Genomic DNA, 15,666 nt, shown 5'->3' with positions numbered 1-15,666 from the left:
TGAAGATCTACATACACAGACATTGATATATTTTTGCAATAATCAAAAATCTACAGAATTTCAGTGTTTCTAAGATTATGTGACTGGCTAAATCACAAAGATTTAGAATTTTTTTTACATGCAACAGTCTTTGCTGGGTGAGAACTTGGGCTTGTTGCACACAGAGAATGTGCAAATGAGAACAATGATATACACATATTGTCAATTGTGAACCAGTCATTTCATATTCCCTTCTTTTCTTAGTGCCACACTTACTCAAAATGATGCAGAAAAATCTCTGAAGATATAGCGAATATGGTTGGCATGTTGTTATAAACCTCCCACTTTTTTTTTGTTAAATATATATTAAATATACAGGGATTTTTAATATATATGATTGGTCTGAAGCTAATTTTGTATAACTGTAAAACTGACAGTAGTGCCATCTGAAATTCAAATCAGATTTATAACAATCTGCTTCTATCAACTCCTTCATATGGACTTTTATGGCAGACACTCCATATCTTCTAAGCCTTAATTAAAAAAAAAGTTGACAAAGACATTTGTATTATTGTTGATATAGTTAGCCATTCTTTGAGGAGGCATTTATTTAGCATTAATGGAATGAGTCTCCAGTGTCAGTGCTTTGCACCAAGAGGTAAATTTAATCCTTTATGTTTAGTGGACCCCTGCTAATAGCTGCTATAGCTATAACATATATAATGTTTCACAACATTAAATAAAACTAAAAAAAAAAAAACAAGACTTCCATAGTTTTCTTGTACAGTGGTTCAGATTCTACATAATATGACATACTTGCAGCCTCCAGCTCATCAGACAGTGCTGTAGCCTTATTTTGCTGGTGGGTTTTAAAAGACTCCATGTGAGTACGGTAGCTCTGCAGCTTTTGTAAGTCAGTCTGTAACTTAAGTTTCTCAGTCCTTTGTCCCATTAACCGATCCTGCAAGCACACGAAACAGTTGTATGAGCAAATATGCAACACTGGTTTGAATCCATGCATCAAATTAAATAAATGTGTAGACTTACAGTATGACTTTCTTTCTCAAGCCTTTCCATCTCAGACATCAACAGTCTATGTTTCTCCAGTTGTGAATCCAGTAGAGCCTCATCAACATTATACAGCCTCTCTGTTGGAAGGCATATGACACTTTTCTGATATGGTGTTTACTTCCAAATAAATCATAACGCTATTCAACTTATGTCATACTGTTAAATAGGTTTGTAGGTCCGACTTACTCAAATGACTGAGGTAGTCTGTGTCCTCGTCCTCAAATGTATCTGCTCCTTGCATAAACTTATTGTAAGTCTTAGAGCAGTATTCTAAAAAGAGCTGGAAACACAGTCCAGAAATCCATTATACACAACTCAAAAACAGATTTGAATAATTTACACTTTCATTTATTTAATGCTATATTACTTAAGTTCTGTTTTATTTTAGTACAGTATTTTCCACACCATAAGGCGCACCAGATTATAAGGTGCAGTCTCAATTACGGGGTCTATTTCTGTACTTAACCCATACATAAGGTGCACCGTATTATAAGGCGCATGCTAAAAAATACGGTTTACAAAAAAGGTAACAGAAGCAAAACAGTGAGTTTAGTTTAACTTTATTCTACTATTTAACAATACACACACTATTTTTTAATCAATCTTCTCACACAAATCCATCAAATTCCTTATCTACTGTGTCTTCTTAACTTGGTGCAGTACATTTTCTTGCTTCCTCCACTTCTGAACCATAGATTCATTGATGTTGAATTCTTTTGCAGCTGCTGTATTCCCATTTACAACTGCGTAACTGAAGTTTGAATTTGCCTGTAGTTTGAATTGTGCCTCGTAAGCATGTCTCTTCACTGGTGCCATTTTTGGGGGTCCTTAGACAAACAAATGTCTTCTTCTTCTGATTTTTATTGGCGGTAGTGTTGGCCGGTTCGTGAACAAATCGTTCTTTTGAACCGGCTCTGAACCAGTTCACCAAATCGGACTGATTCGGTCTAAACAGTTCGCGTCTTGAGTCAGCGCTGATCCACAAGTTACTAAAGTTACTCACTTTCGGTCATGCCTGACAGCCCCTCCGACTATAAATAAACTAATATCCCAGAGTATATGTAACTCCTGTACACTGAACTGAGACATGTTGTGCTTAGAGAACTGTGAGCTCGAGCTGTTGATACTGCGCATGCGTGAAACACTGAACTGAGAACTGTTTCTTTTGGACGCGTCCGAGACCCGATGAGCTGTTGATACAGCGAATCATCAGTACACTGAACTGAGAACTGGTTCTTTTGGACGTGTCCGAGAACCGATGAGCTGTTGATACTGCGCATGCTTGAATAACTGAACTGATACAGTGAATCATCAGTACACTGAACTGAGAACTGTTTCTTTCGGACGCGTCCAACATACTGAGAACCGACGAGCTGTTACTGCGCATGCGTAAATCACTGAACTGATACAGCAACAAATGGAAATGGTTATGATTTAATGTTTTATGAACTTATGAGTGTTTAACACAGTTGCATTAGTTTTTGAAACAACTGAAAGAAACATTTCAAAAAAATTAAGACATGTAAAACACCCATGTTTGCACAACAATGCCTGTACTGGGTGTTTTATTTGCAAAACTTAAATGTAAGAAACTTATTCAACTAAATTTATAATTACAAAAGAACTTTTCAAATGTGTTAAATTGATTGTATTAATATCTGCCGGCAGCGGCGGAATCATAGATATCTATACACTATGGGCGGGAGGAAGGAATTTACGTCATGATGTCATTTTGAATTATGTCATCACGTCGGGACGTAAAAGAACTGGTGAACAGGATTATTAAAACGAACTGTCCGAAAGAACCGGTTCGTGGAAAAGAACCGAACTTCCCATCACATTTTTACAGATTTTTGGAACTCAGTGCACACATAAGGCACACGGGCCATTTTTGAGAAAATACGGTACTTCAAAACTGGACTGCTGTACAGAATCACTAGAGGTTAAACATTTTTATTAAGAGAGACGTTATTTTACCTTGTTGTACTCCATTCCATCCTCCAGCTCAGTGAAGCCATCTGAGAAATCTCCAAACAGCATGTCCTGACCTTTCATACTGTTAAAGCTCTGCAACAAGTTACAATAGTTTGTATCCTCTAGATTTACCATTGTAAATCTCTCTTTTAACTGGATGTCAAGTATGCTATTTTAATACATGTATGAAAAGTCATCACTTCTGCAAAAGGGATGACTTTAAAATTTTAAAAGACTTTAAAAAAGTCTTGTTCTTTAAGATTATGTTGTTGTTGGGTATAATACATGCAACTGGCTCCTGAATTTCTGCTTATTCGGCTGGAAAAGATCTATTCACTTACCCTAACTGTGTCAATGAGCCAGACGAGTGCTCCCAGAGCCTGAGGCCACGTATGTGGAGCCCCGATGGAGTACATGGAGCTTTTTGATAGTGGAAATGGGTACCTGTAAAGCAACAAACACCAATTATTCGAATGCAAATGTTAAAGAAATTCTAATAATAATAATAATAATAATAATAAATAATAAACTAATAAGAGCAAAATCGTCTCTACAAAAGATTAACCCTTAGGGGAACATTATGTTGGCCATCATTTTGAAATCACAAATTTTTAATCTACCCCAAATCTCTCAACATCCTAGGGATTTCCTCTTCAACCTTGGTTGTGGGCATCTGAAAGGTGGAGTCCAACAAACTGTAGATAAACTCAAAGATCTTCAAGAACTCTTTGGTAGAAGGTGACTGGAGAGATTTAACCGTGATTGTAGCCGGGAATCCATTATCTCCAAGGAACTTCAAAGAGAAAAATAGAGTTTGTCTATATTAATATTTAGATAATCATATTTAACATTAATATTTAGAGATAATGGCCCAATAATGGACACTATTAGAATGAAGGTACAGTATTAAAATGCCAAACCTCACAAAGCTGCTTGATACACTGCTGAACAAAGGCTTTGTCATGAAGCGGTCGGGGGTCCTTCATCTTCTCTGGACCTCCATAAGCCCCAAACATGCTGTTTCTCTGCCCACCTGCCCCTGTACCAGTTCCTCTGTGGATAATTAAGAATGAGAAATTGTCACCGTGTGAGACGTGTTACACTGACTGAAAATGGGTGGGAAATTAACAACAACAAAAAACAACAACTGATAAATATAAAATACTTACCATGCATTTATAAATGATTATAATCTGCCTTTGGAATTATTAGGCATTTGTTAAGAATAAAACACAGTAGGGTGATGTGGTCCGGCCCAACACAAAGCAGTTACTTTGTAATTTTCTTATAACAGGACACATGGAACCATGTTATTCCTCTTATACCTCAGCAATTGTCCAATGATTTCAATTGCTAATATATTACGGAATTTATTCAATTACAGATGCATTCAAAGTTTAACCACCATACTTACTTCCCAAAAAAGCTGGTCCTCCTCTCTGAGGTGCTAGACTGAGGCTTTGGGATGTTCAGCTTGCCAAATACATTGTTGCTGTCAAAAGTATATAGTATATATAGCATTTACAGTCTGTCAGCTGTTACCCACCACTTGGATGTTGCAATGTAAGTAAGTGAAATTACATATATATATATATTATTTATTTATTTATTTATTTATATATATATATATATTATTTATTTATTTATTTATTTATATATATAAAGATGTATACCTCTGTGGAGTGGCATTCGCCATACTCATCCTGCTGTCTGTCACACGCATCGGCATCTCAGAATATCTGCTGCTTGGTCTTCGGCTCATGGTGACTTTAAGGCAAAAGCATGCATATATTTATGAACTCATAACATGTAAAAGTAAAAATATTACATTAGTACAACAATCTTAGCCTGTCCATTAATATCAAGAATCTACAACAGAGCAGTCTTTTTGATTAGAATATAAACAGTGTATTTAATTATTTAGAAATTAAATAATATAATAAGCATCACATTTCTCATACCAATACAAGAGTTTACAATTTTCCATACCACATCACATCATATTGTCCTGTAGGCTAGAAACCCTACCATAACAACACTATAAACCAGTTAAATCAAGAGCAAATATGTCCATTTTATTAAAAAATAAAGCATCATACACAGTACATAGATCTTTTCTTGTCTTTAATGCGTGTAAAGAGGATATTCTATAACCCCACTGACCCACAGATTAGCTGTTCTGCTGAAATATTTGCTTTTAACCTCTGTACTTTAATCCAGATGCTTTGTCTCATTCCACCTTCATATACAGGACTAACCAAGCCGTCCAGCTATAACATGAGGACACTTCTAGGTTAAGTAAATGTGTACGATACTAACAAAGCAAAAAAACAAAAAAAACCTCGTTTTTAAAATGCAGGTTATTCACTACATGAGAAAGTTTTGAAAGTAGCTATGCTAGCGCTAGTAAGCAGCAGCAGCAGTACACACAGGAACCTTAACTAACGTTAATTAACTGCTTAAACGATTTACTAGTTCGTAATATTATACAGAAAACGATTAGATGTGTTTTTAGTGTTTTATCCGCACGCCTTATAACAAAATACCTCAAAAATATGTCCAGTTTCGCCTTTTGCTGTTTTCAAAAATTTCCGCCAACCCGTTTTAACGGATCACATCGGTGACGTCAGATGCGTTCAACATTCAAGCTGTACCGCGCGCTAAAGAGTCGGCTCCTTGACTCGGTTCTTACAGAAGAAAGAGCCTTTAAGAGTCGAGATTATGAAGCTTTTTTAACATGTATTATCTTGTGTCAAAAGACCTATGAAACGTAGGTGTTCATCCAAGATAAATGAAACGTTGCTTGTTACTAAAATTATTTCGTTAATGGGAAGTCAGACTAAGATTTCATAAGAAAAACAACGAGAAGTTATGGAGCCAAAAGTGTCAATGAGTCAAATGTTCTGACTCACAGAAGAGCCGAAACATGATCACCTGAACACTGAACTCGGTTTGGTCACGTGGAGTTTGCACAATGTGCGGTGTAAAAGTAAAAATATTACATTAATACAACTATCTCTTAGCCTATCAATTAATGTCAAGAAGCTACAACAGAGCAGTCTTTTTGATCAGAATATAAACACTGTATAATATAATAAGCAGCACATTTCTCATACCAACACAAGAGTTTACAATTTTCCATACCACATCATCTCATATCAAATATTGTCATCTAGGCTAGAAATCCTACCATAACTATGATTCTGTTTGGTTCTATTGCTATAGAAGTTTTGTACATTTTTTGACGTATTTCCCTACAGTAACTTGCATCTCTGGAGTACATTTTGCTGATCATATCTACCCTGATTTTTTGTTACTCTGGGAAAATTTATTGTTTGGGTTCACTGACTATGACAGAAAGGACAGTTCTCAATTTTATATGATCAGCTTGTTGATTTTGTTTGTTTGTTTGTTTACCAAATTTTACATTCAAAAATCAAAATTTTCCAACAAAAAACTTACTTTGTAGAGCTGTCAATAAATATTAATCAGTACGTTTCTAACTCTTTTATTACCAGCTGGTTTATAAAAGCCCTGTTTTTTACTCACATGGATGCTTTCACACCAGACACTGCAAAGTAAAAGATGGGAACAGTTTTCATCATGGGAAATCCTTTAGTTTATTTGTGTAGTGCTTCTGACAATTATCACAAACTCATTGATATGTGTAACGAGTCTGTCTTCCCTTGTTTCTGTCTGCTGTCATTCCCTTCTGTTAATTGTTGACCCCGCCCACCTATTTGTTACCATGGAAATTAACTGCACTCATTCTCTTCCCCAGGTGTTTTGTCTTAGTCTGTGATTGCCTCCGGCTTGTGATTGGTTCTTGTCCCCTATAACTACTCTGTTTGTTCGTCGTCGTCGTTGTTAGTATGTTCCTGCCCCCCCCCCCCCGTTCCTGCCCCCCCCCTGTTCCTGCCCCCCCCCCTGTTCCTGCCCCCCCCCTGTTCCTGCCCCCCCCCTGTTCCTGCCCCCCCCCTGTTCCTGCCCCCCCCCCCGTTCCTGCCCCCCCCCCCTGTTCCTGCCCCCCCCCCCTGTTCCTGCCCCCCCCCGTGTTCCTGCCCCCCCCCTGTTCCGGCCCCCCCCCGGTCCGGCCCCCCCCCCCCCTGTTCCTGGCCCCCCTGTTCCTGGCCCTTACAGAACATAAACATAGAGCAGACACATAGAGCTTTTAACCTACATTTAAACTGGGAAAGTGTGTCTGTGCCCCAAACACTATCAGGAAGACTATTCCAAAGTTTGGGAGCTAAATGAGAAAATACCACCTTTAGTAGACTTAGATATACTGGGAACTACTAGAAGTCCTGAGTTTTGCGATCTCAGAGAGCTTGAAGGATTGTAACGTGTTAGACTAGCTAGATACATGGGAGATAAACCATTAAGAGCCTTGTACGTGAGTAACAGCAGTTTGTAATCAATTCTAAACTTAACAGGTAGCCAGTGTAGAGATGATCAAATTGGGGTTATATGGTCATACTTTCTTGACCTAGTGAGAACTCTGGCAGCTGCATTTTGTACTAACTGTAACCTATTTATTAAAGATGCAGGACAACCACCTAGTAATGCATTACAATAGTCCAGTCTAGAGGTCATGAATGCATAAAATAGCTTCTCAGCATCAGAGACAGACAGGATGTTTCTCAGCTTGGCAATATTTCTAAGGTGAAAGAAGGCTGTTTTGGTAGTATGGGTGATATAATTTTCAAAAGACAAGTTGCTGTCTAATAACACCCAGGTCTTTCACTGTTGAGCTACAAGTAACAGTACATCCCTTTAAATGGAAGTTAAATTGTGAGAGTTTCTGTGTACTGGTTTTTGCACCTATAAGTAGTAATTCTGTCTTATCGGAGTTTAACAAAAAATTGCAGTTCATCCAGTCTTTTATCTCTCTAAATCATTGAGATAAGATCATCCACTGAAGCATCATGTGAGATTTGAGCAACTGTTAATGAGAAGAGCAAATTGTTAAGCTATTCATGTGTTCATACAGAGCAGCAGAAGGTCAGTCATAAATGCAGACGGTTTCATGCAGAAGATCATAAATATGATGATATTGTATAAAAGCAAACAGCAGCCAGTCACTCACACTGTTCAGAAGTTATTTTCCGTCAAACATTGGTTGTGGTTCTATGTGCTAATCCAACCCTGACTATTCACTGTCTGTGGAATAACAAAAAAACAATGTTCAAAAAAAAAAGAATATAGAATATTCTAGTTTTCTTGTTTGATTTCTTGATCATTTCATGTTTCTTTCATGGAAATTAAATTACAGAAGTCTTTAATTTTGGAGAATACAGAAGTGTTCCAGTACTATCCATGTGATCAGTGTTATGTTTAGTGTTGGTTCATTTTAATTAGGTCAAATGTTTGGCCTGGCTGACGTGAAAGGCCTTTTGTGAACCACTCATGTACACTGATCTGTTTGAGGCTTGGCTGTTTGGTAGGGTTCTGTTCCAAACACCACTTTATCTTTAACTTTGCTTTACTTGTGCTTGTAACATTTCATACAACTTAGAATTTTTCTCAGATTTCTTGTAATATTTTAACCTGATGCTCTTGTAGTGTTACATTCAGACAGGCCAGCCTTGAAAATGAGGGTCTCAGCAACAATTTTCTTTTCATTCCTTTTTTTTGCAGACAAGACTAAAGAGGAGGATGTCAAGACTCCAGACAGTATCATGGTTGGCAAAAGACTCTTGTAGCAGGATCCATTCTGGAGGCCAAAATCTGTAGTTTCTGAGCAGAAGAGCAAAAACACCATCAGCAACACCACAACTTACAGTAGATATTCAATCCCCTTTATTCTGTGCGATGTCTGTTACACCTCAATGTGCAATGACCTGCATTTTCCACTTAGGACGTGTCCTGCCGCAATTTGCCACAGCCGAAGTCAATCAATTTGATGTCTAGGGAGTCGAGGTTGAAAAGAAGGTTTTCTGCCTTGATGTCACTGTAAACCGAAGAATACCATCAGTTGTTGAACACTAAAGAAAACTGACAGGATCAAAAACAAATTATCTAAATTAAATTCCATCTTAAAAATCAAGTAAGATCAGTGGCACTGAAACTATGTACTATACTTATAAAAAAAACAGTAAGACTCAGCAAGACTAGACCCTTATAGGCACATCACAGTCACAGTGATACCATACATCAGTAGCCCTTCATTAAAACAGTTCACTCACACACTCACACACTCAAAGCAAACAATGCTCTTGCGATTTGCTTTTCTTAATATTACAAACTTTACTAATATTATCTGTATTTGTGCATCAGTTTGTGTTCTCCATCTTTATGGAACTTTTACTTAATGAAGAATCTGATAACACTAGCAAATTTGTGCTATCATATGTCAATCAAGACCAAACAAACCAATAGCAAACAAATTCTTTGGTCATCCAAAGAGGGATCATGGTGAAAGATGAATGACCTGCAGCATGATGATTTTGTCCAGCAGCTCATCCAGAATGCTTTGTTTGCTCATGTACAACTGATAATATAAATATAGGTTTATAATGTCAATTCTTGTTTTTGTGCTATCAATTAGATCTTACAAAAAGGGTAAAAGGCACCTGCTGCCGAAACCATCTCAGAAAAACTTAATACTAGTTCTGTTCAGAGAATTTTTTTTGTTTTATAAAGCCCTTTGCAGTAAATGTTATTTATTACTTTCATCAACAAATGACTAGTTTTGCATCTAGGTTTCCTAGGCAACAAACATAACTTCTCCGGGTTTCCATCTTCTACTCTTTTTTTTTTTTTGTAGCTGCAAGCAACTTTTGTTTCCTGTTATTGTCTATCTGGGCTGCTATTGTGAGTACTTAAGCATCATATAGTCATATGACAAATAAAGATCAAAATAAGCCAACTACTTTGAGAGAGTTGTGCACTCAGCTAGTAAGCCAGAATTGCCGTCTTTACTGATTTTCGAAGATGAAATGGAAAAATTTGAAATATCAGTGTTAATGAGGAAGTATTACATACCTTCTGGGTCAATGAGGAATTCCAGACAAAAATGGTGGAAAGTGGGCATCTCTTGAACCTGACAGTTGGATAATCATATTTTATCCATATAAATGTAAGGACTTGTTACATTTTTACATGTTAAACACCCTTCTAAAGACTCTGATTCCCAGTCCCTGCTGAGCTGTTCACAACTTCTTTCTGGAGGAAAGAAAAGTCATGAATCAAAGGATTTCTATTTAATTGTGGTTCTACAGCTGAGTGGAGCAGTGCTGGGGCTGCCAGGGCTACTTGAGTAGAACAGAATGGCCAGAAGATGAGCATGAGATATACAGTAGTTAGCAAATGTGAGGTCATGGTCATAAGATAACCATGTTGTTATTTGTGCTCAGGAAAAAAAAAAAAAAAAAACGCTAAATGGAACTGTTTTAAATCGTGTGTTTAGCATGTCCAGTAGAAAATGGATGGATGGATGTTTAGCATGTTCAACAGAAAATCTTCCTATAGACCCATTTATATATATATATTTATTCTGTTTCTATCACATTAACCTTCATTGCAACAGCCATGTTCTCTCACAATCACAATCACCTGCCAGGAAGTTTAATGACACTCAGCACAAATAAACATCTCCAATTTGTATCCAAGTTGTTACGAATAAAAGTGTTCTAATTTAATGCAAGATTTATTTATTTTTAAACATTTAATGGAAATTGTACCATTATTTAAACTATTTTCCTCACATATATTTAAAAGACAAAACCAAATGATTTAAAAAGTTCTCAGAATATTTTTTTAACCAATTGTTTATGTTGGGAGTTGATTCATTGTGTGTCATGTTCACTTTATACTATTATCTTGTTAGTTGGAAATTGAAGGTTGATTTGCAAAAATTAGGCTTCTAAGATAAAATTGTAAGATAATAGTCGTAAGATAAAATTGCAAAACAGAGTTTATTCTAAGGCAGCAGAGAAACAAACAGAAAACTTTTATGCAATTAATTTAATTTGAAATACTTTTAGAATAATTTATACAGAGAATTATATAGAGAAAATGAAGACAGTATCGAGCCATTCTTGTTTCTAGATATACTGCAGAAATATAAAACTATTGTGTATTATGAATTCCCATGACTGCGAGCACTACAGAAATCTAAATTCTATTAGTAGCAGTTTGTTGTTTGCCTCATTTTCAAAAAGTTTGTTTACTTGCTATTCTAAAGTTTGTCATTTATAAAATTTGTATTTTAAACCATTTTCATGTAGTGCTTCTTTATTTTGATTGACAGGAAATGCCATGCTGTTTACTTCCCCATCAACTGAACATGAATCATCTCTGCAAAACTGTAAGACACCCATAATCCCATAAGTCCACCCATAATCAAGAGTAAATATATTCGGTGACACTGTCAGGAGACACAGTTTGGAATGCACAAAGTAAAGCGTAAAGACTACTGACATACTGACATATAAATCACAGCTTCTTTAAAAAGAAAAAAATATCATTAAAGACTGGCAATTATGATGAACACTGAAGACCAGGAAAATGAGATGTACAATGGATCAGAGTTTCAAGATAATGTGGATGTTCATCCTCTATATGTAAAGAGTAAGTACATATTTGTTCAGCAATCATTATGCATTAAATCATTAAATGATTATTTAGCAAGATTTATAAACTTTTCCAAAAGTTAACAGGTTCACAGATGCAGAAAGTTAATAGTACTTCTGATAGAAAATTGTTCAACAAAATTATCAGTAAAATAATCCATAATATTTTATTGTATATAAGTAGTCATGAATTACAGACCATATAAACTGTAGAGTGTCTGTATATAGTGCCTTCAGAAAATACTCACCAGAAACTTAGTATTTTAAATAAAATATTATTTAGATCCTCAGAATAATTTACCTTAATATCTCACTGGTTCTGTATCATCAGTTTCTCACAGATCCTGTCTTTGTAGGAAAGTTTCCAGAAGACAGCTACTTCTGAGTTTCAAGTTCCTTTTATGTGCAAATGTTTTCGGAATCCTGGGTATATGAGGAACAATTAGATGTTTGTGCTACAGTGGCATGCTCTTAGATAAAGTGCATACAAACAAACAAACAGATACAACATACATGACACAAGTAAAGGGAGGGAATTCACATATTGCTAAGTCTTATTGAATGAGTTTACATTTCTGGTATTCATTAGACACCCTGTTCCAGAGTGACTTACAATTAATTTCAATTAATACAACTGAGCAGTTATGGGTAGCTCAAGGCTGTCTTTCTTAGGGACCCAGCAGTGACTGCTTGGTAGACCTGGGATTTGAACTCATGCCCTTCCATACATCGCTGTTTTCGAGATGGCTGGTTGCAGTTGCATGAATGGTTCAGTCGTAGATTTTTTTATGCAATTAAGGTTGTGCAATTTGGTCTAAAGTAAAAGAAAAATACAGGAACCACCAATAGACAATGATCCAAAGCACAGAGCACTACAAAGAAATAGGTCAAAACACACTTGAAAACAAGAACATTTTCTAAAAAAGAAGATGAGCATTTCACATTTAGATTATTATATATAGATCTATTATTTGCATTAAGAAATAGAAGAAAATCTAAATGTGAAATGCTCATAGCGACATGGAAAGGGTGAGCACAGTTTTTAGAATTATTTTTTTAAATTTACAGTTCATCATTAGGACATAATTTTACTTCCGCAAAGAAATGCTGATATGCTTAAATTTTATGTTGCAATAGAGAAAAAAAAATCATTGGGAGGAATGCTTTCCAGGGCCACTGTGAATAGAGGAAAAAAATCACACTTTATATGTTTTAGTGCTCGTGCTGTGCAGTAACTGCAGACTATATAAAACCGTGAAAACCAGTCAAATTGGTAACATGCTTGTTAAAAAATTGTCTGATAAATACTTTTACATTGTTTTAGACAAGGGGGAGATTTTTTTGTCCATTTTGCCAGAATTAAGCCATAGTCAAATCAGTAGTCATTAATAGCCTAAGAGCAGTAACTCTATAACTCTAACTCTATACTCTATATTTCTTGATTAGTGTCCAGGTTTTCTGTCAGAGATGAACTGAGCTCTAGGTCTTATCGACTGCCAGCAATGCTTCTTGGGGCCCTATGTGCAGTATTTCTTTTTGTTGTAATAGGACTGAGTGTTCACAGTGAGTATATATTGAAATGACAAATGTCTATTGTAAAAGGCAACAAAAGAAATTACAAAAGGTATAACCATATCTCAGACTTCAGACAGAGCTCTAACTTGCTAATTCCTCAGTTAACAGAGTGAATGACAAACATGGCATCCTGTCTCTAAACTCATCAGTTATCAGCTCTCAGCTCGCTCAGCTACAGTCAGACCACAGAAGCCTGATCGAGTCCAAAAACGCACTTCAAAACAAACATGAGGAAGATGTAAGAAAGATCAAATCCCTGGAGATAAATTTGAACAAAGAGACAACACTGAACACTGACCTAAGCTCAAAAAAACAAAAATTAGAGGAAGACAAAAGAAAACTGCAATCTCAAATTTCAAATCTTGGTAAGTATTTTCCTGTAATAGATGTAATTACAATGACAAAAAATATTATAAAATCTAATATCATTAAGTGATTATATCCTCCAGAATTCCACACACACACCTTCGCATACAGACACAATACATTCACACAGCAGATGAGGTCAGCAGAATTGTCTTTGCTTTAACATTTATTTCTTTTTTTAGTTGAGGTTAAATGTATTTTTCTTTTTTTTCAACAGAAGACAACTGTGGCAAGTGCTTGCCTAACTGGGTACTGATGAACAGCACATGTTTTTACTTTGCTGTGTCTTTGATGATTCCGGGCAAAAACTGGGATGCAAGCAGGGATGACTGCAAGGAAAAAGGAGCTGACTTAGTCGTCATAGATTCAAAAGAGAAACAGGTAATAAATAGACCTGCAGCTTTATTTTACATGCTTTTCTCCACAGTAAATTGTTTCAAAATTCTGTTTCTGAAATCGATCATAATAGATTTTAATTTCTATTTTATCTATAGTCTTTCAGAAAAACACTTGGCCAACAATTCACTTAAAATACACAGAAAAACTTTAGATTTGATCATGAATGTTTGTTTGGCTTCAACATAGTTATAATGAGAAACTTTGTTCTTCTTGTACTGCAGTTGTTCTCTCATTAGTCTCTTGTTTGTTTGTTCTTTTTTATTAATTTGTTCATTGTACAAGTCATTTAATAGCACATAGCAACACAGCAAATGCAGATTCTCCCAAAACATAATAAAGAGTCACCGAAGCTAATAACAGTATAAACTTTTAATATCCACCTTTCTGTATAGGAGTTTATATCAGCGCGTTTACAGCAGTACAAAATACGATTCAGTTATAATAATGGATTTTGGATCGGACTGAAAGATGACCATACAGAAGGGATCTGGAAATGGCTGAATGAGACCACACTGACGGAAGGGTACGTATGTATGTATGTATATAATATATGTATATGTATATGTGCGTGTGTGTGTGCGTGTGCGTGTGTGTGTGTGTGTTTGTGTAAACAATAATGACGTTCATATTTTTATAGCTACTGGATGGACGGGGAGCCAAATGATGACAAGGCTCGAGAGGACTGTGCAGTTGTGTATTCCAGAGGAAATCCAATGAAGACCTGGAATGATCTACCATGTTCACTCAAACAAAAATGGATCTGTGAGAAGGAAATAGATAAAACACTCTAGAATCATGTTTTTGTTCAATATCGACAATTATAATTAATCAAAGATAAATCAACAAAATAGCATCAACAATGAATAATCAATTCAATGAATAATCACTTCCTTTTTTCACTAACTCCATAATTCTCTCAGATTCTCTATCTAATCTGTTAAAAAAATATGTGTATGTTATGTTGTACCTTGGGTCCACAGGAACCATTATTATCCGACTTTATTCTGTATATTGCATATCCTCATAATGACAATAAAGAAATGTACTTTACTATTTTTAAGGAAGAAAATCACATTTTAATAATTAAAATGATTGTTGCAAATAAATTCTACACTGTTTGTCCAGGTTTTTGTATTGGGAACTTTGAAACACTGTATAAAATGTTTATACAGTTATTGTGCTGTCAGGTCAATGCCGGTATCCTTAAACTGTTTCCCAGAAAGTACCATAGCCTACAATCATGGCGACCCTGAACTACACTTCCCAAAACCCACAAACTTTGTACCATTCACAGCTTACAGACTTATAATCATGCACAAAAGTCACCAGTCACACACAGCTCTATTTAAGACTCACAAACACTCACACAATGCCAAGTGTTCCATTACCTGGCCACATCAAGCTATATTATGGCTTTTTAGATTTAGATTTCTTTGCCAGCTCTTATAATAAAATCTAACTGTATTTACATCCAGTTCATTCTATCATTCATGACCTATACTTTATCTTTTATTAGTGAAAATTTAATGCAGTTTTACTAATCTAGGTTGCATTATGATGTTGTATGACTATTAAATTATATTTATTTTGTATGACTATTAAATTATATATACTAAACAATAACTTTATTTTATTGAAATATTTCTTGAATAACAGCAAACTCATGAACTCATGGCATTTACTTCAACACAACAAACATGAATCATCTCTGCAAAAACATAAGGTCCAC

General features: G+C 35.7%; 2 protein-coding genes and 1 long non-coding RNA gene across 8 annotated transcripts in view; 1 reads left to right on the top strand and 2 right to left on the bottom strand.

Annotated features, from left to right (window-relative positions):
- ndc80 (NDC80 kinetochore complex component) overlaps nucleotides 1-6,723 on the bottom strand; it is a 13,087-nt gene extending 6,364 nt beyond the window's left edge. For 2 of the 4 annotated variants that reach the window (XM_047821366.1, XM_027172841.2), the window contains exons 1-11: nucleotides 5,571-5,728; nucleotides 4,698-4,791; nucleotides 4,439-4,516; nucleotides 3,945-4,077; nucleotides 3,645-3,817; nucleotides 3,366-3,468; nucleotides 3,028-3,117; nucleotides 1,237-1,330; nucleotides 1,027-1,127; nucleotides 796-940; nucleotides 1-7 (exon numbers count right to left, since the gene is read on the bottom strand). The exon at nucleotides 1-7 is cut by the window's left edge and continues 199 nt beyond it. In XM_047821366.1, coding sequence (XP_047677322.1) covers nucleotides 1-7; nucleotides 796-940; nucleotides 1,027-1,127; nucleotides 1,237-1,330; nucleotides 3,028-3,117; nucleotides 3,366-3,468; nucleotides 3,645-3,817; nucleotides 3,945-4,077; nucleotides 4,439-4,516; nucleotides 4,698-4,786 — 1,013 coding nt within the window. In that variant the 5' untranslated portion in view covers nucleotides 4,787-4,791; nucleotides 5,571-5,728. Of the gene's footprint in view, nucleotides 8-795; nucleotides 941-1,026; nucleotides 1,128-1,236; nucleotides 1,331-3,027; nucleotides 3,118-3,365; nucleotides 3,469-3,644; nucleotides 3,818-3,944; nucleotides 4,078-4,438; nucleotides 4,517-4,697; nucleotides 4,792-5,187; nucleotides 5,338-5,570; nucleotides 5,729-6,573 lie in introns of those variants that run through there. The other 2 variants (XM_027172842.2, XM_027172844.2) reach the window with 2 other exon arrangements.
- A 1,078-nt stretch (nucleotides 6,724-7,801) lies between these two features.
- On the bottom strand, nucleotides 7,802-12,149 carry LOC113659805. Of its 3 annotated transcripts, none has more exons than XR_003444689.2 (4): nucleotides 11,899-12,149; nucleotides 10,009-10,188; nucleotides 8,865-8,974; nucleotides 7,802-8,760 (listed from the first exon to the last, which is right to left on the bottom strand). It is a non-coding gene; the product is annotated as an uncharacterized LOC113659805 (long non-coding RNA). The 3 variants fall into 3 exon arrangements; XR_007144458.1 differs by having other exon boundaries at nucleotides 8,849-8,974; nucleotides 10,009-10,066; XR_003444690.2 differs by having other exon boundaries at nucleotides 10,009-10,066.
- Nucleotides 8,662-15,565, top strand: LOC113659804 (hepatic lectin-like). The gene is made up of 7 exons (XM_047821103.1): nucleotides 8,662-8,805; nucleotides 11,276-11,595; nucleotides 13,044-13,160; nucleotides 13,274-13,537; nucleotides 13,756-13,919; nucleotides 14,330-14,460; nucleotides 14,575-15,565. The coding sequence occupies exons 2-7, from the start codon at nucleotides 11,508-11,510 to the stop codon at nucleotides 14,726-14,728; spliced, it is 918 nt and encodes a 305-aa protein (XP_047677059.1). The 5' UTR covers nucleotides 8,662-8,805; nucleotides 11,276-11,507; the 3' UTR covers nucleotides 14,729-15,565.
- Nucleotides 15,566-15,666: the final 101 nt, after the last annotated feature.

This window comes from Tachysurus fulvidraco, chromosome 12 (assembly GCF_022655615.1).
Source record: "Tachysurus fulvidraco isolate hzauxx_2018 chromosome 12, HZAU_PFXX_2.0, whole genome shotgun sequence".
Classification (NCBI taxonomy): Eukaryota; Metazoa; Chordata; class Actinopteri; order Siluriformes; family Bagridae; genus Tachysurus; species Tachysurus fulvidraco.
The sequence above is the reverse complement of the archived record's forward strand: the minus strand, read 5'-3'. Positions and strand labels throughout refer to the sequence as shown.

What these genes read in the sequence shown, in the direction of transcription:
- LOC113659804 (XM_047821103.1), top strand. Translation starts at nt 11,508, where the DNA reads ATGATGAACACTGAAGACCAGGAAAATGAGATGTACAATGGATCAGAG. An exon ending in ATCTCAAATTTCAAATCTTG is followed by an intron (nt 13,538 to 13,755) that starts GTAAGTATTTTC and finishes TTTTTTCAACAG; the next exon opens with AAGACAACTGTGGCAAGTGC. An exon ending in TAGATTCAAAAGAGAAACAG is followed by an intron (nt 13,920 to 14,329) that starts GTAATAAATAGA and finishes CTTTCTGTATAG; the next exon opens with GAGTTTATATCAGCGCGTTT.